General features: G+C 39.8%; 1 protein-coding gene across 1 annotated transcript; it reads right to left on the reverse strand.

The window, feature by feature from the left end:
* Positions 1-7643: 7643 nt before the first annotated feature.
* SNRPD1 (small nuclear ribonucleoprotein D1 polypeptide) lies at positions 7644-20461 on the reverse strand. The gene is made up of 4 exons (XM_025886621.2): positions 20309-20461; positions 13549-13625; positions 11577-11768; positions 7644-7825 (listed from the first exon to the last, which is right to left on the reverse strand). Exons 1-4 carry the CDS (start codon positions 20320-20322, stop codon positions 7749-7751), a joined length of 360 nt encoding a protein of 119 aa, XP_025742406.1. The 5' UTR covers positions 20323-20461; the 3' UTR covers positions 7644-7748.
* Positions 20462-23683: the final 3222 nt, after the last annotated feature.

Below are 23683 nucleotides of genomic sequence, written 5' to 3' on the forward strand. Positions count from 1 at the left end.
GCCGCTCGCAAGCTTTAAGTTTTACTAACCAAACACATATGGCAAATACTCACCTCTTGTGCCTACACTCACCAATGTCATTTTCAGAGATAATGTAGCTGAAGTGATAGTACTTATATTAATATTTATTTTCCTTTAGCCAATTTTCAAGCATAGCTTTGAAAATCATATTTCATTTTAAAAAATGCATAGAAATTGGGGCACTTGGTGGCTCAGTCAGTTAATTTTCTGCCTTTGGCCTCAGGTCATGATCCCAGGATCCTGGGATTGAGCCCCATGTTGGGCTCCCTGCTCAGTGGGGAGTCTGCTTCTCCCTCTGTCTCTGCTCCTGCTCATGCTCTCTCTCAAATAAATAAATAAAATAATTTTTTAAAATGCATAGAAATAGTAAGCTGAACCATATGAAAGTGATGTTTTCATGTGTCAAGACAATTAAGTTATCAGCAATTTCATATAGTTCAACCTAAGAACACCCATCACCCAACTTAAGAAACAGCATTGCCAAAAAAACCCCAAAAAACAAAAAAGCCCCCAAACAAAACAAAAAATCCCAAAAAACCAACAACAAAAACAAAAAACCCAGAGCATTAGCCAGCAAATGTGGGTAAAACTCATGTGTCCGCTTCTATCACACTCCCTTCCTTCCATTTTGAGATGACTCCTCTCCTGAATTTATCAATCATTCTTGTGCACATTTCTAAAACTTAACCACTTGTCAGCATCCTTAAAGGTTTATATGCCTCTTGTTTATCTAGTGACATCAAGCTATATGTATTTTGCTACTTGAATTATTTGCTTAATATCATGAGACTCATCCATGTTGATATATGCAGCTCTAGCTCATTTTTATTGATGTATTTTACTATATAGCAATTTAACAACTCTTCCTGTTGGACATTTAGTTAGCAACTTACTATTACAAAGAACACTACCACATTCTTAAATATATCCCCTTGGGTAAATGGGCAGCAAATTTTAAATTTTGCATTCCCTGACGCTAGAGATATTAGGCATTTTTCTCCCCACGTTTTATTGGACTTTCCTCTGTGTGAATTGGCTGTATTTTTTAAGTTACTCTTCTATTGGACGGTCTCCCTTACTAATTCAAGGGAATATTTTATAGCTATTAATCCTTTATTGGTCATATGCTTTACAAGTACCTTTTCCCAGTCAGTGGACTGCAGAAACACTTTTACGATGGCAGTATAGTATATCTCAGTGGTTGGCAAACTACGGCCTGCAAGCCAAATCCAGCCCTCTGACCATTTTTTGTAAATGAAGTTTTGCTAGAACCATGCCCATTCATTCACCTATTGCCTATAGCTGCTTTGAGCAGAGTTGTATAGTTGAGGGCGCCTGGGCGGCTCCGTCGTTGAGCATCTGCCTTCGGCTCAGGTCATGATCCCAGGGTCCTGGGATCGAGCCCCACATCGGGCTCTCTGCTGGGCGGGAAGCCTGCTTCTCCCTCTCCCACTCCCCCTGCTTGTGTTCCCTCTCTTGCTGTCTCTCTCTGTCAAATAAATAAATAAAATCTTTAAAAAAGAAAAGTTGTATAGTTGAGACAGAGACCATATGGCCCTCAAGCCCTAAAATATTTACTATCTGGCCCTTTACAGATTAAGTTTTGTATCTCCTGGTCTATTCTTCAAGTAATTTACTTAACCATTCCTCTAATTATGGACACACAGGGCTTCCTTCCCAATTAAGAAATTAACATGATGAAAATCTTTATGACTAAACATCTGTCAACTTTTCTTTTTCTTGGGACTCTCAAATGGAATCCTGGATCAAAATCAGAAAAAAATCTTAAGGCTTTTGAGATAGCTTGAACTACTTAAGTTTTCACTTTCCTTCCCATTAGCCTACTCCACACACTCTTCTACTTTCCTAGCCATGAGCAGTATTACAAAATTACTTGATCAAAAATGAAATCTGGCTGGGGCGCCTGGGTGGCTCAGTTGGTTAAGCGACTGCCTTCGGCTCAGGTCATGATCCTGGAGTCCCGGGATCGAGTCCCACATCGGACTCCCTGCTCAGCAGGGGGTCTGCTCCTCCCTCTGACCCTCTTCCCTCTCATGCTCTCTATCTCTCATTCTCTCTCTCTCTCTCAAATAAATAAATAAAAATTTAAAAAAAAAATGAAATCTGGCTGAAAATTGCATGAGTATCAAGATAATTTCCTCTTATTTAACATTTTACAATGTTTGGTATCTCATAAGGCTAAGTTCTCCCACTTTTCTTTTCCGTGGAAAAATGATGTATCTCCTACAGCCTCTTCATTCTTCATAATGAACATCAGAATCAATACACCAGTCAAGAAAAAAGGATTCTTGGACAGAATTGCATCTAAATTCCAGCTGCTTTAAAAACCATGGGACTTTAAAATTGCACTTCAAAACTGTGGGACCTAACCTTCTCAAAACGGCAAACACCATCTGCTACACACAGTTGTCCTGAGGGTTAAGAGAAATAACGTGTAAAGGGCTTAGCACTCCAGTATTTGGCAAATGACAAGAGTAGTGCTGTCCACTAAAAAATCCCTTTGTGGCAATTGCATTACATCTACAAAATAATCAGAAAAACCTGGCACAGAATTAGCATTTAACATACTATCAACAGAGAAGTTATTTAAAAAATCACCGGGGGGGGGGCACCTGTGTGACTCAGTGGGTTTGTTAAGTGTCCAACACTTGATTTCAGCTCTGGTGGTGATCTCAAGGTCGTGGGATCCAAGCCCCCCATCAGGCTCTGCCCTGGGTGTGGAGCCTGCTTAAGATTCTCTCTCTCCCTCTGTCCCTCCTCTTGCTTGTGCCCCTGTGTGCAAAAAAAAAAAAAAAAAAAATTCACCAGGATAGGGTCAATCTGGCTGGCTCAGTCTGTAGATCATGCGACTCTCTTCTTTTTTTTTAAAGATTTTATTTATTTATTTGACAGAGACACAGCAAGAGAAGGAACACAAGCAAGGGGAGTGGGAGAGGGAGAAGCGGGCTCCCTGATGCGGGGCTCGATCCCAGGACACTGGGATCATGACCTGAGCCGAAGGCAGACGCCCAACGACTGAGCCACCCAGGCGCCCCGATCATGTGACTCTTGATCTCAGGGTTTTGAGTTCGAGCCCTACATTGGGTGTAGAGATTACTTAACAATAAAATCTTAAAAAAAAAAAAAAATTCACCAGGGGCACCTGGGTGGCTCAGTCATTAAGCGTCTGCCTTCAGCTCAGGTCATGATCCCAGGGTCCTGGGATGGAGCCCCACATCGGGCTCCCTGCTCAGTGGGAAGCCTGCTTCTCCCTCTCCCTTTACCCCTCCCTCCCTGCTTGTGTTCCCTCTCTCACTGTGTCTCTGTCAAATAAATAAATAAAATCTTAAAAAAAATTTCACAAGGATAATTGCATTAAACTTATTAATCAGGGGAATTCACATCTTTACACCAGTTTTCCCACCCTGACAGTGGTACCAGTCTTGGTTTTGAGACTCGGGAGTTTTTTAAAAAGCCACAACTGATTTTTGCCACTATTCCACAAGTGCTTAAAGAGGAAAAAGTTCTTGAAAACACGGAAAAATCTTTAAAGACAAAGTGGTTGTAGTAACTCATGGGTTCTACTTAAGTCTTATAAATCACACTTGTAATTTCTTTAGTTCATTGACTCTAAAACACCAACTTTTAGATGCACTTGTTATTCTACACACTAACAAAGAAACTTGCAGATTTGATATCAAACCTAAATTTATACCATTTAAGAAGCATTTCAATACTTTAATATTTCTTTAATCAGAAATATTAAAATATACTTTAGCAATACATAAAATACTTCGGTATAATCTTAACATAATGTTAAATATGGTCAATCCTCATTATTCACGGATTCTGTATTGGGGAAGCCACTTACTTGTTAAAATTTACTTGTAACTCCTAAATTAATACTTACGGTCCTTTCGTAGTCATGCATGAACATGCAGCAAAACATGTCACCTTATACACTCATATTCCCAGGTGACTTTAAACAAAGTGACACACTGTCTTGTTTCAACTCTTACTGTAAACAAACGTCCTTTTCATCATCTAGTCCCACAACTTTTTGTATTTTGTGCTTTTGTTGTTTAAAATGGCCTCTTAAGTATAGTGCTGTCTCATGTTCCTAAGCACAAGACTGTGATGTGGGGCACCTGCCTGGCTTGGTTGGTAGAGCATGCGACTCTAGATCTTGGGGTCCTGAGTTCATGCCCCACACTGGGCATAGAGCTTACTGGGGAAAAAAAAAAAGAACGTGATGTGCCTTTCAGAGGAAATGTGTTAAGAGTTTTGCTCAGGGGCCTGAGTGGTTCAGTCCGTTGGGCGTCTGCCTTCGGCTCAGGTCATGATCCCAGAGTATTGGGTTTGAGCCCTACATCGGGCTCCCTATTCAGCAGACAGCCTGCTTCTCCCTTTGCCTCTGCCTGTGCTCCCCTTTGGTACTCTCTCTCCCTTTCTCTGTCAAATAAAATCTTAAGTAAAAAAATTTTGCTCAGACATGAATTACAGTACTGTTGGTCGTGAATTCAATGTAAAAAAAAAATATATATATATATATATATTAGTGTCTTTAAATAGATACACACATAAAACAAGGTTATGTATTGATCCACTGATGAAACTGTTGTGACCAGACGCCCATAGAAACCCACCCCTTTATTAATATTAGACATTCTTTTCTGTTGCTGTTTTAATTCAAATGTCTTTGGAAAATGTTTCCTATTCATTTAAGATAGAGTTTCTTCATCATGTTAAGGAAGTACCTTTTGGTTTAGGTTTTCAGGAAAAAATGCTCTAAGTTAACTAAGTATTATTCTGACACCTGTTATAGCAGATCATGTTAATTTTGTTTGCTGCCTGTATTAATACATTTCAAAATACTAAACCATCTTGCATAACCCAACATAATTATGATAGATTAAAACATACTATGAAATGTGATTTCCTATTATTTCCCTTATGGTTTTCTACCTAAACTCACAATACATTTCATTAAGAAAATTAAATTTCACATATAAAATTTTAAGCTTTAAAAGACATCATGTATGTGCAAAATGCAGTAACACTTTTTTTTTTTTAAAGATTTTATTTATTTATTTGAGACAGAGAGAATGAGAGAGAGAGAGAGTACATGAGAGGGGGGAGGGTCAGAGGGAGAAGCAGGCTCCCTTACTGAGCAGGGAGCCCGATGTGGGACTCGATCCTGGGACTCCAGGATCATGACCTGAGCCGAAGGCAGTCGCTTAACCAACTGAGCCACCCAGGCGCCCAGTAACACTAAGTTTCTATATACTTTTTTGGGGGAAGAAGTCAGGAAGTGTATCACAGCCTGGTCTGTATTCTATTCACACTGCAGTGCTTCCTTTATAGTTAACAATGGCAATCAGTTCAAACAGCTTTATCATATAATTTCTTTTCTTATAAAAATGAAATAATGACCTCTAGTGGAATACACACATTTTTTTTCCTCCAAGAGAGGGAGCATGCATGCAAGTACACGCACTGGGGAGGGTGGGAGCTGGGGAGGAGGGAAGGGCAGAAGAGAATCTTCTCTTTTTTTGATTTTATTTATTCATTTGAGAGTGATGGGGAGAGGCAGAAGCAAGACTCCCTGCTGAGCCAGGAGCCCAACGTGGGGCTTGATCCCAGGCCCTGGAGATCATGACCTGAGCCAAAGGCAGATGCTTAACCATCTGAGCCACCCAGGTGCCCCAAGAGGGAGAATATTAAGCAGGCTCCACACCAGCAGAGACCAATATGGGGCTTCATCTCACAACCCTGAGATCATGACCTGAACCAAAATCAAGAGTCGGGTGCTTAACTGACTGAGCCACCCACGCACCCCAGGAATAAACACCATTTAGTACTGACTGTGCTTTAGTTTTACATTTAAATTATGTTTTTAGACTCATTACACTGTAAACATCTAGATGCTAAAATTTTCACAATAAAAGTTATAAATCTTTTGTTACTTTGGCATTTGACTTAAACTGAATTGCCGATACAAACTATTTTTTTTAAAGATTTTATTTATTTGAGAGAAAATGAGAGAGAGAGAGAGAGCACAAGAGGGGGGAGCGGGAGAGGGAGAAGCAGACTCCCTGCTGAGCAGGGAGCATGACGCGGGACTTGCTCCTGGGACTCCAGGATCATGACCTAAGCCAAAGGCAGTTGCTTAACCAATTGAACCACCCAGGCGCCCCATCCAATACAAATTTTTTTTTTTAAAGATTTTTTTTTTTTAAGATTTTTAATTTATTTTTTAACAGAGAGAGAGACAGCAAGAGAGGGAACACAAGCAGGGAGTGGGAGAGGGAGAAGCAGGCTTACCGCTGAGGAGGGAGCCCGATGCGGGGCTTGATCCCAGGACCCTGGGATCATGACCTGAGCCAAAGGCAGACGCTTAATGACTGAGCCACCCAGGCGCCCCCAATAAAAACTTTTTTAAAGCAGACAAGATATCGTGAAGTACTCTTTATCACTACAGCATTCACAATTTGCAATTACCTATTAATGTTTATTTAACTCTGCTTCCCTTTTAACCTATAAGCCCAATGAGGGCAGGCGTCAACTCATGTTTATTCATATGTGTGCAAAGTCTGTTCTGCCTGCCTCCTTAAAAGTCTGCTCTCCACCATGTGGCATCATTGGGTTCCCTTTCCTTCTATGTGGGTTCAAGTAATAGGAGTACCACAAATCTGAGTATGAAAAATAACGAGACAGAGAACACACAAATGCACTTGCTATCTCTCAATTTATGTAACCCTTTTATGGAGCCTAAACCTTTTTAGATGATCTTTGCAGAAAATTTCCTTCACATTTAAAAAACAAAAAACCCCATGTACATGATTAAATGTAAATACAGATTTAGTTCCCCCCAATCCTCAGGCTTTTTCCTTGGCATAAAAATAAATGGTGTAAGCTCTGCAAGGAACTGCATATACTGAGAGGTATTTTTCTCTAAACTCAAACCAATTGCAATAATTTAAAAAAAAAAATCCTTATTAACTGGGAAAGAAACCAATTTTGCTGTCAAAGTAGGTTTTTTTCTTTTTGTTCTTAAAGGAATTCTTGTAAAAATACTTGATAAAGGAGCCACTGACAGGTACATTTCACATTAACAGGTTTTGACACTGCTCACAACTGATAATCTAGTGAATGTTATCTGCAGTTTCAACTCAAGAGAATGTAAAATTACGTTCTATTGAGAACCTTAAAAAAAAAAAATCCATTAACGAGTACAACAGAGTCTAGGACTCCTGAGTTAGAAGAGGGCTATCACCTTTACTAAATACCCAAGTCTCCATAAAGTAAAACTTAGGAAAAGGGAATCAATTTTAGACCCCAATCCACAGGACCTTAGGTCCTGAATTACCAAAAAGAACTTATTTCACTCATTGGTAGGTTCCACAAAACGGAATCAAAGTAAAACAATAAAATGCATATTCAGTGCACGTGAAGTAATTAGGTATATATTCTCCATACATTCATAAAAAAATTTTAGTTCAAACATTAAAAGCCTGATCTAAGAATGAAATTACTCTGCATTTGCCTAGTAGTAATACTTAGCTCTATGTAAATATCATGAATATACATGAACTATTAAAATTTGACAATCAACAGACAACTGTGTCCTACATTTATGTTTATTAAAAACTGACATAAACAAACAAAACCTGTACAAAAAATATGCCCAATCACGTATCACTTTGAAATAGTAATCTTGAGAGACATTATCGCCTAGGACCCCCTCTTCCTCTACCCCGACCACGTCCTCTTCCTCTTCCTCGGCCTCGGCCTCTTCCCGCAACTAAAAAAAAAGAGAAGAACAGTCAGGTTAACTCTCTCCTGCACTGATGGTTACCTGGGCCGGCCACCACCAACAGCATCGACAGGAAAGAAAACTTTAACCCAGCTTTTTTCAAATGTGATCTCACAGGCATCCCTCTCAGCACATTACCACGCAGAACTAAAAACTGCTGGCTTACAAAGATAATTTCATATTTATTCCATTTGATTCATCAAGTGTTAAAGTATCTATCATGTCTCAAATTCAACACAATAAAATCCAAATGATCTGAACCTTACACAAGATGGAATAGATATCGTATCAACAGAACAGAATGTGAACATCATGTGCTAGATTTTTTTGTTACTGAATAGGATCCAAACAAGTTAATTCAAAGCTAAGTTTAAAATACATTACATCAAGCAACCTTAAGACTCTTTAGAATCTTAAGTCATTTGATCCAATCATAACAAAGTATTTTATTTTATTTTTTTTATTTTTTTATTTTTTTATTTTTTAAAGATTTTATTTATTTGACAGAGAGAGAGACACAGTGAGAGCAGAAACACAAGCAGGGGGAGTGGGAGAGGGGGAAGCAGGCTTCCGGCGGAGCAGGGAGCCCGATGCGGGGCTCGATCCCAAGACCCTGGGAACATGACCTGAGCCGAAGGCAGACGCTTAACGACTGAGCCACCCAGGCGCCCCATAATAACAAAGTATTTTAATCATTACAGCAACATCCCTGTGTCAGCTGGTCTCCTAAGTCTACTTGAATATTATACTGACAGAAAACTCACTTGTCAAATGAACTTATTTTCAGTCTTCAGAGAGCTATGAATATTAAAAAAATCCTGACATGAAGTTCAAGTCAGTCACATTCTAAACTTCTACCCACTGTTGCCAAACTTGTCATTCAAAGAAACAGAGTAAGTCCAGGACTTTTGTTAAAACAAGCCAGCTTAACCATATTTATTTCCAATTCCTTCTGAACTACTACTCATGACAGAAAAGGAGTAAAAATGGTAAATACCCATAAAGAAAAAGAGAAGGAGAGAGGGAACACAGTGGCCAGAAAGTAGACTAACAACTGTAAATGTTGTTAGGATAAAGGAAGAATTAACTCTTAGAAGACCTATGACCTTAGAAGCCAAGGGTGAGATGAAGCAGGGGGTGGAAAACAAACAAAATGGTTGATAAACATGTGGTCAGTTCTCTCTTCCCCACCTTGCAAAACTAATGATTATTTCCCTGACAGGTAGGTAGGAGAGAAAAGGTAAAATAAACCTAAAGACATTGAAACAGAAAGGCTTCAGATTTGAAAATAACTGCAAAGTGGATAGCAGCCAGAGGCACAAAACTGAGGGGAAAGGAAAAGGGAATTCAGCATTTTTCAAGCTATAGATTGCAACCTAAATTTTTTTTTCTTTTTTAAAAAAGATCTTATTTATTTATTTGAGAGAGAGAAGAGAGAACACGGAGCAGGGTGAAAGGCAGATGGAGAAAAAGACTCCCTGCTGAGCGGGGAGCCCGATGAGGGGCTTGATCCCAGACTCCACGATCATGACCTGAGCCAAAGGCAGACACTTAACCAACTGAGCCACCCAGGCACCCCTACAATTTTTTTTAACTAAAAGAGCATAAGAAACATATGGGCATTTGCATGTATTGAGACTAAGTAATTCTTCCTGAGATTTCTGTTTCAGTTATATGTATGAATGGGCCATGAAGCAAAGTATATTTCTTAGCGTGGGTGGAAGGCAAAAAAGTCTCAAAAAATCACTGTTATCAACTGACCATCAAAAAACACCCAGCCCCTTTTTCCTGCTCTGCTCCTATAATGCTGACTGCCAGGCATGTATCTCCTACAGTAGGTGACAGGAATCTTTTTTTTTTTTTTTTGGGAGAGGGGGTTTGAAAAGCTCCAGAAATGACTCTAGATCCTGAAATTTTGGGTCTCCTCAGTGAAGAGGCCAACTCACTTCTGAACTACCCTAAAGTGAGACTCACCAGCTCAGGAGTCCAGCCTCCCCTCCCAGAGCGTCTCTTCCTACGGTTCTTGTTAAATAATAGATGGCCAAATACAAGACACTCAAATTAAGCCTACAACATAAAGATCAAATAAAGAGAGCAAATATGGAGGAGAGAGACAGAGACCACTTGATCAAGAAACAAACTCTTAACTACATAAGAGAACAAATTGATGGTTACCAGAGAGGAGGGGGAGGAGGAATGGGTGAAATACATGATGGGGATTAAGGAGTGCACTTGTCATGATGACCACTGGGCCACATATGGATTTGTTGAATCACTATGTTGTACACCTGAAACTAATATAACATTCTATGTTAACTAACTGGAATTCAAATAAAAACTTAAACAGATGGGGGCGACTGGGTGGCTCAGATGGTTGGGTGTCTGCCTTCAGGTTAGATCATGATCCCAGGGTCCTGGGATTGAGCCCCGCACTCGGTTCCTGGCTCAGCGGGAAGCCTGCTTCTCCCTCTCCCTCTGCCTCTCCCCCTGCTCATGCTCTCTATCTCTGTGTCTCAAATGAATAAATAAAATCTTAAAAAAAAAAAACCTTAAACAGAGAGCAAAGAAAAAGAGAAATCCAACAATGCCAAGAATAAAATAAAACGTAAATAAAGAAAAAACACTAATATCTTAGGAGTTAATATCCCATCCAGTATTTTTCAGAATAGAGAACAAGATTCTATGAAAAATTATCACAGAACAGGAGACCTGAAAATTAACTCTATGCTAGAGTGGGAGTTAAAGTGAAAGAAGTTTCTCAGAAAACAGAAAAAAAAAAAAGAGAGAGAGAGAAAAGAGACAATTACTCAGAAGACCTAATTATTAAGACTTCCAGGAAGAAAGAATAGAAAAAGTAAAAGAGAAGAAATTTATCAAAGCCATACAAGTATATTTCTTGCTTTAAATGGCAAGAATATCCTTATCGAAGGGGTCCACCAAATAACCAAAACAACAAAATGGAGGAAAACATAGGAGGAGCAAGCAAAGACCCAATGCCAAGTCATTAAGAAATTTCAGAATAGGGCGCCTGGGTGGCTCAGATGGTTAAGCGTCTGCCTTAGGCTCGGGTCATGATCCCGGGGTCCTGGGATCGGGTCCCGCATCGGGCTCCCTGCTCTGTGGTGAGCCTGCTTCTCCCTCTGCTTCTCTCTCTCTCTCTCTCTCTCTCTGACTCTCATGAATAAATAAATAAAACATTAAAAAAAAAAAAACCTTATAATAAAAAAAAAAGAAATTTCAGAATAACAGGAACAGAGTCAAATCTCCAAATTTTTCAAAGTGTATAAAGGGTAGGGGACTAGGCCATGCAAAGGGACAAAAAGAATGGCACGTCTTTAACAGCAACACCAAGAATTATTAATAAATACCAAATGCACTCACAGCAAGTACAGGGAATCAAGAAAACAAAACATTCACAAATGTTTATTTTATATCTTTAAAAAAAAAGATTTTATTTATTTATTCATTAGAGAGAGAAAGACAAAGCACACGTGTGCAGGCACATGAGGGCGGGGGGGGGGGAGGTAGGTAGAAAGTATCTCAAGTAGAATCTAGGCCAAGCACAGAGGCTGATGCAGAGCTCAATCTCATGACCCTGAGATCACGACCTGAGCTGAAACCAAGAGTTAGAAGCTCAACCAACTAAGCCACCCAGGCACCCCACAATGTTTATATTTTGAGTAGTAGATCAAAGTATAAATATATATTCACAAAAATGATTATAATCCTTCAAACTTACCAGCTTCCCTTTTCTTAGATTTCACCTTTGGTTCAACATCCACAAGTAGTGTATCCAGAGGTAAGCTGTCTGGTAGGATAAAATATCGAATGTTATTTCCTCGAATACTCAGTGTTTCCAGCTGTACCGGTTCTCTATTCTTCAAAGTCATTTTCACAGCTTTAAGATGGGTATTCATGCTGACATCTACACCTAGAGGGGAAAAAAAAAAGAGGGCCATTATTAGCATGATAAAGAAGGCAACCAGTTAATCTATCAAGCCACAGTAAATACCACAATACAAAAGAATACTGTCTGTTCTGCTATGTCGCAAGTTTCTATGACATAACTTAGTACAACTGGTTAATGGGTGAATAATGTCAGTATAAACCAGAAATCCTTCCTTCAGAGACTATCCCCAGCACATTAATATTTTGTATGGTTAAGTATGCTTACACCTGTGAATGCAGCAAGCCATGGAGGAACCCTGAGTAACACCCAACTCATTCCCACTGTGCCCAGGTATTCTCATTTCAGGATTAGCAATGTTTATTGAATGGTTCTCTCTCACTATCTTCATAACTTCCTTATACCCCATTCCGTGAAACTATAAGCCTTGTTTTAAATATAAAGTCCTATATGCATTGTAGTATTTTCCTTGTTACTAGGAATTTAACATGTCTTTTTAACTGTATTTTTAAAGGAATGCTACTGTTAATACTTTAATTACCAAACTGCACAGGTTTTGAATGGTCTGCCCCAAACTATTTTTCCCATTGTTTTTAGGGTGAGATTTTGCAAAATAAAAGCACAATTTTCTAGAATGAATATATGGCATTATCTTAGAAATACCCAATTATTGGAGCCTTTACCAGTATATCTGAATGGGATAACTAAAGATCTAGTTAACTTCTGTTCCTAGGAAGTTAGGTCAGTAAACATTACTTCTCTCAACTTTCCCAACATCCATCTCAAATAGCAATTACACTTCCTCAGTGTCACATGGTCACTGACCATATGGTATTGAAACCTTGTACTGCACTGATTTCTTTTCAAAGCAATTGCTGTTGCAAACACGAGTATACTCAAATACAATCAGTTTAACACTATATTTCCCTTGGTTTACTCAGATGCTGGATCTATACATTAAAAAATTATTTATAGGGGCGCCTGGGTGGCTCAGTTGTTAAGCGTCTGCCTTCGGCTCAGGTCATGATCGCAGGGTCCTGGGATCGAGCCCCGCATCGGGCTCCCTACTCAGCGGGAAGCCTGCTTCTCCCTCTCCCACTCCCCCTGCTTGTCTTCCCTCTCTCGCTGTGTCTCTGTCAGATAAATAAATAAAATCTTAAAAAAATAATAAAAATAAATAAAAATAAATTATTTATAAACTTACAATTTAAATATTTCAGAGACTGGGACTATATACTAAAATAGCATTTTCATTCATTTGGCTCAGCAATTCTTTTGTAATTTTGTGGGGAACACCTACTACAAGTGAAGAATTGCAGTAGCCTTAAACTACACATACGCTATCATTAAAGCAAAGAGTTAGACATGAAAGAAAAAAGAATGAAGGAAAATACTCTCAAATAACCCATTTCCCATATATATTTTTACCCAAGGTAATCAAACATGAAAATCCCATCCTCTATCTTCAAGGACTTTACAACCTAATAGGGGACACAAAATTCTAAAAAAGAGTAAAATGTGCTTTGGAAGATGCAATATTCTAGGCAAAGGAACACACGCAGGCAAAAAGCACAAAAGGCTTTAAAAAAAGGAAAACGGGTCACATGCAGGATAACCTGCGGAATTTGGTTTGGTCTTAGCACAAGTACTTAAGGTAAAGCTTAAGAAGGTCAATGAAATAATCCAAACAAAAAGAATGAGATGTCTACAATAATGTTCATTAAGTAACCAAAAAAGAATTCTGGCCTTAAAGGTAGAAGAGGTGGAAAAAAAAAGGTGTTACAAAGCTGTCTAACTTCCATACCTGTGATTGTTCCATGGACCTGTGTTCCATTCTTTAATTCGATGGTTACAGTTTCGTGACTCAATTTCATCAAAAATCTGTAAAAACAGTGGGAATATAGAAGTGTTCACCTTTAACATTTTACAATCTTTTTTAAATCAAAGGGTGAAATTTCTAGATGTTCAAAATCTGCTATAGATGCTACCTGTATCAATTCCTATTAATAATCTGCATAACAATTTCAGCTTTCCTTGAATTATACCCTCAATATTTATGAAGGAGTATAATATGAAAAGCTGTCATTTGGACACTTCTGATTCTCTAAACCATTATATAGCTTAACCTCCAATCCATGCATACAGATCCTAAAATCATTATAATTCACACAACTGAAATCAAGAAATTATATGAAAGTGGTCAAAAGGTATAAACTTCCAGTTATAAGGCAAATTAAGTATTAGGAATGTCACATACAGCATGATGACTATAGTTATTAATGCTACTGTACGGTACATCTGAAAGCTGCTAAGAGAGTAGATCCTGAAAGTTCTCATCACACAAGAAAAAAACATTTTTCCCCCTTCTCTTTTTTGGTATCCATACTGGATGACGTATGTTAACTAAACTTACTGTGGTAATCATTTTACAATATACATAGGCCAAATCATTATGTTGTACACCTTAAGCTTATACAGAGCTGTATGTCCATTATATCTCACTAAAGTGGAAAGAAAAAATTACAATTGGTAGTAAAAAATTATATGCTTCCTATATGTACGTGGAGTAAGTCTCCCTTTCTAACCCCCCTCCATGGATATGGGGAGATTATTCTAGACCATTTTATGTGCACTCATATGCATATACATAAAATGTTTCTATGCAAATTGGGTCATAAGTTTATTGACTTCAATACCCTGTAATTCTCATTCAGCTTAAAGACATTTTAAATACATATATATGCTTATAACAAATCCATTTATGCAAATCCTTAGCAACATTTTACCAATTTTCTAAATTTTCATCAATTCTACAGGGAAAAAAAAGAATTTGTTTTTCCCTTTTACTTGTAAGACTGAACATCTTTTCATGAATATGGGAAATTTGTATTTCTTTTGTGAACTACCTATTCACACGTTTTCAATTAGGTCAAAAAAATTTTTTTTTAATTTTCTACCAGTTTGCCACAGCCATTCAAGTTTGTGGTTTTCATCTTTAGGTTGTTAAATTTGTGAATACTTCTGAGGCATTAATCTGTTCAAGAAGATGTCTCCCACCCCAAGACTGTAAGAAGTCTTATTCCTTCCAGTTTTCTTTTTAAAAAGATTTTATATATTTTGAGACAGAGAAAGAGAAAAGTGTGCGCACAGGGGATGGGGCAGAGGGAGAGGAAGAGAATCTCAAGTAGACTCCATACTGAATGTGGAATCCAGAGCAGGGTTCCATCCCATGACCCTGAGATCAATGACCTAAGCTGAAACCAAGAGTCAGATGCTCAACTCAGTAAGCCACCCAGATGCCCCTCTTCTGTTTAGTTTTAATCCACTTGGAATTCATCTCTTTTCTGTGCAGCATGAGGTAGATATCTGCCTTTATTTTTTTCCCTCAATTAGACAGCCAGATGCCTCAATGTTTACTAAATAATCCATCCATTCCCCACCTCATCTAGTCTTTTATTCTCCCTCAACTTACTACTATGAAATATTTCAGAGAAAGAAAAATTGAAAGGTTCACAAATTATTAAAATGTTGCCATTCAGGGATGCTTGGCTCAGTCAGTTAAGTGTCTGCCTTCCGCTCAGGTCATGATCCCAGGGTCCATGGAGCTCCCCTCCTTGCTCAGCGGGGAGCCTTCTCCCTCTGCCTGCTGCTTCTCCTGCTTGTGTTCTGTCTCTGACAAATAAATAAAATCTTAAAAAAAAAAAAGTTGCCATTTATGTGGGAGTGTCCCCACACAATTATACTTTCACCACATGATCTATACTGCATTCATTTTCTAGTGAGAATATTCTCTTATACAATCATAATACCACAATCACATCCAGGAAAGTGAACAATAATCCTGCAATATGATCCAACAATGTAGTTTTTTTTCCTAATTTATAATACATACTTTGTACACCCTATCATAGCATCACGCTAAATTATACACGTAGAATCACCTATTTTTCTCCCCAATTAGACTACTGCAAAGACCAAAACCTTCATATCTAATCCTGGGTGTCAAAGACACTGAATAATAGTTGGCTGAAATGCTTCAACGATTAAAAGGGAAGATAATGTGGGGCACCTGGTTGCTCAAATGGTTAAGCGTCTGCCTTCGGCTCAGGTCATGATCCCAGGGTCCTGGGATCGAGCCCTGCATCAGGCTCCCTGCTCAGCGGGAAGCCTGCTTTTCCCTCTCCCTCTACCCCTGCTTGTGTTCCCTCTCTCGCTGTGTCTCTGTCAAATAAATAAATAAAATCTTAAAAAAAAAAAAGAACATGATATAGCTTTAAAAAAGAAAAGGGAAGATAATCTTAAAATATCACTTTTTAGGGGCACAGGCAGCTATCAAAAAGGGGGACACTTGGTTTGGGACATATTAAGTCCCAAATTTTAAAAAGTTAAATCTGTCCTTATATAAAGATCCATGTATTGAATCCTTTTCATATTTGTTGTCAAGAAAAGAAAGTCTCTCTCGGAGCGCCTGGGTGGCTCAAACGGTTAGGCGTCTGCCTTTGGCTCGGGTCATGGTCTCCAAGTCCCGGGATTGAGCCCCACATCGGGGTCCTGGCTGGCTCAGAGGGGAGCCTGCTTCTCCCTCTGCTTGTGTGCTCTCTCTCAAATGAATAAATAAAATCTTAAAAAAAAGAAAAAAAGAAGAAAGTCTCTCTCAATAAACCGTTAATGCTTTATTTCATTGGACAAACATTCTTTATGTTCTAAATTTAATAATCGCTTATAACTATATTAGCTTAGAATTTTCATCTAACAGCTTCTTTCCATTATCAAGCTTTGGTTTTTAAAATATCTTTTATTTTAGGACACCTGGCTGGCTCAATTAAGTAGAGCATGCAACTCTTGATATCCGGGTCATGAGTCTGAGCCCCACACTGGGCATATAGTTTACTTAATTAAAAAAAATCTTTTGGGGCGCCTGGGGGGCTCAGTCGTTAAGTGTCTGCCTTCAGCTCAGGTCATGATCCCAGGGTCCTGGGATCGAGTCTGGCATCAGGATCCCTGCTCAGCGGGAAGCCTCCTTCTCCATCTCCCACTTCCCCTGCTTGTGTTCCCTCTCTCGCTGTCTCTGTGTAAAATAAATAAAATCTCTAAAAATAAAAAAAATAAAATAAATCTTTTAATTGTCCTCCTCATTAATAAGGTTTAAGTTTTCTTTTTTTTTAAGATTTTATTTATGTCAGAGAGAGCACAAGCAGGGGGAGCGGCAGGCAGAGCCGGCAGAAGAGGGAGAGAGAGAAGCAGGCTCCCCACTGAGCAGGGAGCCCGATGCGGGACTCGGTCCCAGGACCCTGAGATCATGACCCGAGCCGAAGGCAGACGCTTAACCGACTGAGCCACCCAGGTGTCCCAAGGTTTAAAGAACACTTATTTATTTCAGAGAGAGAGAGGGAGCAAGCACAGAGGGAGAGGGAGACAAGCAGACTCCCCACCGACCAGGCAATCCCATGTGGGGCTTGATCCCAGGACCGAGATCATGACCTGAGCCAAAATCCAGAGTTGGACACTTAACCAACTGAGCCACCCAGGCGCCCCAACATTTAACTTTTATAGAAGCTCAAATCATTTGTGGAAATAGACAGGATTGAAGTAAAAATAAAACATTTTAGTAATCAATCTACCATATAGAAGTAAAAAGAAAAACCAAAGTAAGCAAAATGGTTTCTGAAGGAATCAAAATACATTTCAGCAAGTCCAAGGATGTGTCTTCGACAAATATTGCTTGGAAATGAGAATTAAAAATGAATGACTAGGAGCTCACACTCTAGCGGAAAGGACAGACACATAGAAGATATTTAAAGGTAACTAAATTTAAAAAGCAATGGATATATGCACAGGCTTTTGCCAGGAACATAATGTAGCACGGATAGGAAGGAGTCAGAGCTTAGTGACCTTCTAGTATGAAGTCTGAAAAGTTGGAAATATGCAGCAAAAAGAGACAAGAGCAAGGATTTGGGAGTAAGAAACAGCCCATCAACAGAAACTATAGCTACACTACCAAGAGATGAGTAGAGAAGAGTTAGGTCGGTTCCTTTCACGGATAGCCCAAGCTGTTAAAGAGCTACTGAAGGGTTTTCATCAATAAAGTGGAGTGCCAGGGTCATACTGATATTGGAAGACAAATTAGGTGGCTAAAGCAGTACATATAGTTACAGTTATCCAGACACAGGAACAACAAATAGATCAATGAAACAGAAAAGAGTCCAGAAATGAACCCACATTTAGTTAATTTTCTACAAAGGCACCAATGGGACTGTCAAAGCACTCCAATTGGCAAAAGAAAGGCTTTTCAACAAATGATGAAATCCATGGTAATAGGGGTTTATATTTTCTAAGAATATGGAATAACTGGAAGTCTATGTAAAAAAAAATGAACCTGGAACCCTAACTCACACCACTTACCAAAATTAACTCAAGATAGATCACAGGCCTAAACAGAAAAGTTAAAATGATAGCTTTAAGAGGAAAACATAGGAGAATAACTTCATGGTTTGAGGGCAGGCAAAAACTTGACAGTACCCAGAGAATAACCATAAAAGGAAAAGCTAGTAAATTAAGCTTCTTCAAAATAAATTTCTGCTCACCAAAAGAAGTTATTAAAGGAATGAACAAGCAAGTCAAACTGGGAGAAATTATACCTAACAGAGGACTAGTATGCAGGATATAAAGAATTCCTACAACTCAATAAACACAATCAAAACCAAACACTTCACAAAGATACATGAATGGCCAATAAGCAGGTGAAAAGGTGTTCAACATCACTAGTCATTAGGAAAATGCAAATTAAAGCCATTAACAAGACACTACTACACAAGCACTGAAATGGCTAAAATTGTGAAAATCTGGCAATTTATCAGATTATCAAGAAAGAAGTCAAAGACAACTCGCAGGCCTTTGTTTAGAGTTTGAAAGTAAGGATGATAGTGCCACCAACCATCGTACAAAAAAATAAGTCAACCGAAAATGCAAACCAGTTAGACAAATACCCATTTTCTTGGCACAAAACACATTCTCCAGTAAGAAGAAATTTTATTTCTACTGTCTAAGACACAGAATAGGATTCAGTATGGACTTTAAAATTTTCAGGAAAACTGTCACAACACGCAATATCTTTAAATGAGACAAACTGTTTCTAAAGAGTCTGACACAAAACTTAACTGTAAGTAGATTCAGACGGGCAGGTATTGGGAAACTGTGAAAATATACTTTAAATTCTGGGGCGTTTTTCTCCAAAGTTACAGTTCAAATAAAAATGGACTAAACGTTAACCTTAAATGCCTTCCCTACAAACTCTGAATACACACTGAAGGTTTTATATGTTTTTTTTTAAAGATTTTATTTATTTGAGAGAGAGAGAGAGAAAGAGACAGAGAGCACAGGACGGGGGGGGGGGGCAAGGGGAAGAAGCAGACTCCCTGCTAAGAGGGAGCCCGACGCGGGACTCGATCCAGGAACTCCAAGATCATGACCCCAACCCAAGGCAGTCGCTCAACCAACTGAGCGACCCGGGCGCCCCCTATGTTATTTCACTCATACTAAAAATTATTTGTCTGTCTTCACAAAACAGAAAGTTTCAAGAAGGCAGGGACCCCACCTTCAAAAAAAAAAAATCCATTCCCAGCGCACAGTGTAACAGGTGCCCAATAATTGATCGCAACTGACAAACCTTGATTCAGACAAGAGCCTAGCTACGTATATAACTAACTTAATCAGAAACTTCCTCTATGTTCCAGGCTCTCCGCCTCAAGGAAAAATACGAAAACCTAATCTATCTGCAGGTAGTTTAGAACGAATTACTCAAATCAGTAAACCAGTAGTCTCAACTAACCGATGAAGTTTAAACACAAAACAGAATAGCGATTATCTGCGTAATCAGCCACAAATACGTAAACTGATTTTTGCTTCCCCTGGGGAGATTCTTTTCCTGAATTAAAGTCCTATTTTGAAGGGACATGTGAGTTGAGTAATCTTAAATCTAAAGAGTTATCAAAATATAAACAACAAAAAAACCCTAAAAAAACCGGAAGTCCAATCCTTATTTAAAACATTTCGGAAATGGGTTTATTTCCGGATAAACCCCTGCAGTTTCTAAGTAATTTTAAAAGCTCATTAATTTAATGCAATGCATACAATTATTCTTTATGTCTCCCACGTTCTCAGAGAACCTACACTACTTAGTTATATTTACCGGTCCTGAAAGCTGAGACGGCCCAGAAAAGTAATCCAGACTAAGAGCACGAGTCCTAATGAAATGAACATCTTCAACTAACCGAAAGTAAGAGCTTGCACCTTTAAGGCCTCTAAGACACTAAGTGGAAAGAAACCGACAGGCTTTTATGTCCACTTGTCTGAAGACACGCGGAATCCGCGCGCTATCCAGTCTGAAGCCCTGGCTCCAGCGCCCGCGGCGGCTCAGCCAAGATGTGGCGGGAGCAGTGGGCGCGGGAGGCCGTTAGCAGGCCGCGCGCGCACGCGGCTTCCGCGCTTCCCGCAACTGGGCAGTCCGGTCTCCCGCTCCCGGCCCAAATCGTCACAGCCCTCACCCCGCTGGGTTACCTCCTCACCTCACGAGCTTCATCCTAGCGGCGCCGTCCCTCTTTCGGTCGGAGAGTGAACAAAACCGGACCACCCAGGTCCGAAAGACAAGGCGTATGAATGGCCGGAAACGCCTACTCCTTGGACTCCGACGTAAAGAGCGCGAGGAGCGCTGCGGCCGCAAAGCGGAAACGCCGCGCCCACGCTGTGCCGTACTCCCTTCCGGCTGCGCGGAACATCACTACGGCCCCTGGCGGCTGGAGGTGTGTCTTGCGACGGCTGAGACGCTTTAGCGCAGGTCTAGGAGGAAAATTCCAGTAAGGTCGGGGAGTGGGGATTTAAGGAGATTAGATCCAATTAATTAGTGGGCACTTCGGGACGGCCGGGAGCCGTGTGTTATGCAGCAGTAAGTATACCCGTGAAGTTCGGGAAGTTATGAGCAAGCCCAAAGAATTAGGCTAATTCTGCTCCAACACCAGGAATGTACCTGAAGAAAATCACAGTTTAGCGAATTATTTTTACTTTTTTAAGATTTACTTATTTATTTGTCAGAGAGAGAGAGAAGAGTATAAGCAAAAGGAGCGGCAGGCAGAGAGAGAAGCAGGTTCCCTGCTGAGCAAGGAACCTGATGCCCTGCTCGCTCCTAGGACTTTGGGATCATGACCTGAGCTGAAGGCAGACATTTAAGCGACTGAGCCTCCCAGGCGTCCCTATTTTTATTTTAAATTCTAGTCACAAACCTCAGAAGGGTACCCTACACTGTTGAGAGATCTGCTGTGGTTCTCTAATAAGCTCGCAAACTTTCATACCTTTCCTCTCCCTCTGAAACCTTCTACAGTTTCTTTCTCAGATCCCTCTCTTATTTTCTACTTTTAGAAAACCAGAAGCCACCTTTTCAGCTTTTCTTCCAGTGAGAAGGGTAGAAATACTATTGCTCCTTTCAAAGGCAAATTCCTCTTCACTATAGTCTGGATTCCAGCTCTCATTTTTTTCAAGAATTTCACTCCTTCAGTTATCTCCTAACTTGAGTCATCAATCTCTCCCTCTTCACGGGATTTTTAAAAAAATAAGAATACAACTTTATCTTAACAAAATTCTTCTCTGATGCAGCTCCAGCTACTGCTAGATTTCTTTCACATAAAAACTTCTTGAATGTGTTGTCTACACTTGTTTTATCATCTCTAATTCACTCTTCAGACTCCATTGATGCTGCTTTTCTAAAGGTCATCAAAAACCTCAAGACAAACCTCTATCTTCATCTTACTCAACATTTCAGCAGCATTTAACATTACCCTTTTGAGGGCGCCTGGGTGGCTCAGTTGGTTAAGTGACTGCCTTCAGCTCAGGTCATGATCCTGGAGTCCTGGGATCGAGTCCCACATTGGGCTCCCTGCTCAGCAGGGAGATCTGCTTCTCCCTCTGACCCTCTTCCCTCTCGTGCGCTCTATCTCTCATTCTCTCTCTCTCTCAAATAAATAAATAAAATCTTTAAAAAAAATTACTCTTTTGAAACACGCCTCTCTTGACTTTCAGGATGCCGAGCTCACCTGATGCTACTCCTGTGCTAATAGTTAACGTTTTCTAGGTCTCAGCTGCCTCATCCTCTACTGAGCCATCACATGTTGGAGAGTTTCAGGGTTTACCCTAGGTGTAGTCTTCTTATGGATACTTTCTCCTTTAGCCTAGGTGATCTCTAAAACCAGGGCTTTAATTTGTATCTTCAGCCTGGATGCCGTCCTTGATTATCAGAACTCTTGGAAGTGTAAGGCAATGCTCATCAAACTTTTATGTGCATAGGACATACCTGAGGAAATTTTAGAATGAACATTTTGATTCAGTTGGTTTGGGGACTGAAATTCTATATTTCTAAAAGCCTTCAGTTGATGAAGATGCCTCTAGTCTATGGGCCATAATTTGAGTAGCAATTTCTTTGTTGCCTTCTCAATATCTATCCATCTCCCTTCCCAACAGTTCCTAATAATCTGATGATCCATGTGATCCCAATGAAGCTGACTCTATCCTTGTGTCAATCATCACATTCCATTACTTGTCCACAGTGGGCTTGGAATGTAAACTGATCCAGTCAGAACTTTGCAGGGGATTCTCTTTCCTTTTGAATGTGAATGAAGAGGTAGTAGCCCCTGGAGTTTTATTGGGAACGCCCTTAGAACCAAGAGAAGAATCAGTTTTAGGAGAGAGTTAAAGAAAAATAAAATCCATGATGATATTAATAAGCTCGTGGAAATTAAGATTAAGGGGACACCTGGGTGTCTCAGTGGGCTAAGTATCCAACTGTTGATTTAGGCTCAGGTCATGATCTCAGGGTTAGGAGATGGAGTCCCGCATTTGGCTCTGTGCTGGGCATGGAGCCTGCTTAAGATTCTCTCTCTCCCCCTCTCCCCTTCCCCCAGTTCACGCACTCTTGCCTGTGCGCTCTCTCTCAAAAAATTAATTAATGAATTAAAATTAAAGCTGGTGGGGGGGCGCCTGGGTGGCTCAGTTGGTTAAGCGACTGCCTTCAGTTCACGTCATGATCGCGGGGTCCTGGGATCGAGCCCCGCATCGGGCTCCCTGCTCAGCCAGAAGCCTGCTTCTCCCTCTGCCACTCCCCCTGCTTGTGTTCCCTCTCATGCTGTCTCTCTCTCTCTCTCTCTCTGTCAATTAAATAAATAAAATCTTTAAAAAAATAAAATTAAATTAAAGCTGGTGGGGGGTGGGTAAAAAATAAAATTAAATAAAATTAAAAACTCAGTTCCTCAGTTGCAATACTCATATTTCAAGTGCTCAAGAGCCCTATGTGGCTATGGCTACCCTTTGAGACAGTGCAGATATAGAACATTTGCATCATTACAGAAGGTTTGATTAGTGCTGTCCTGTTTATTACTGTATTTTTTTCCTTTGCATTTGTTATTTATTTATTAACCGACTTGAAAAAATGTACTGTCTGAAGGCAGGGCCTTTTTTTTTTTTAAAGATTTTATTTATTTGACAGAGCACACAAGCAGGGGGAGCAGCAGAGGGAGAGGGAGAAGCAGACTCTCTGCTGAGTAAGGAACCCGGCGCAAGGCTCAATCCCAGTACCCTGGGATCATGACCTGAGCCAAAGGCAGATGCTTAACTGACTGAGCTCCCCAGGCACCTCTGAAGGCAGAGATTTGTATCTGTTCTGTTAATTTCTATATTCCCAGTATCTAGAATAGTGAGTTGCACACAATGTGCCCTCAATAAATATTCATGAAATAACTGATTGTCTCCCCCATTAGAATGGGGAAGGGTACTCTGTGTGTATTGTTGACTACAGTATCCCTAGTACCAAGCTCAGAGTACTGCTAACTGCTATCCTCAAGGCCTTTTCTATTTTCGCTCTGCCTACCTTTTTTTTTTAAAGGTTTTATTCATTTGAG

This window comes from Callorhinus ursinus, unplaced genomic scaffold (genome assembly GCF_003265705.2).
Source record: "Callorhinus ursinus isolate GAN/ISIS: 27379988/994484 unplaced genomic scaffold, GSC_fseal_2.0 scaffold11, whole genome shotgun sequence".
Lineage (NCBI taxonomy): Eukaryota > Metazoa > Chordata > Mammalia > Carnivora > Otariidae > Callorhinus > Callorhinus ursinus.

Excerpts from the sequence above, each read along its gene's own strand:
- SNRPD1 (XM_025886621.2), bottom strand. Across the intron at positions 11,769-13,548 it reads GGTCCATGGAACAATCACAG|GTGTAGATGTCAGCATGAAT; the intron begins GTATGGAAGTTA and ends TTTCCCCTCTAG. Across the intron at positions 7,826-11,576 it reads ATCTAAGAAAAGGGAAGCTG|TTGCGGGAAGAGGCCGAGGC; the intron begins GTAAGTTTGAAG and ends CTTTTTTTTTAG.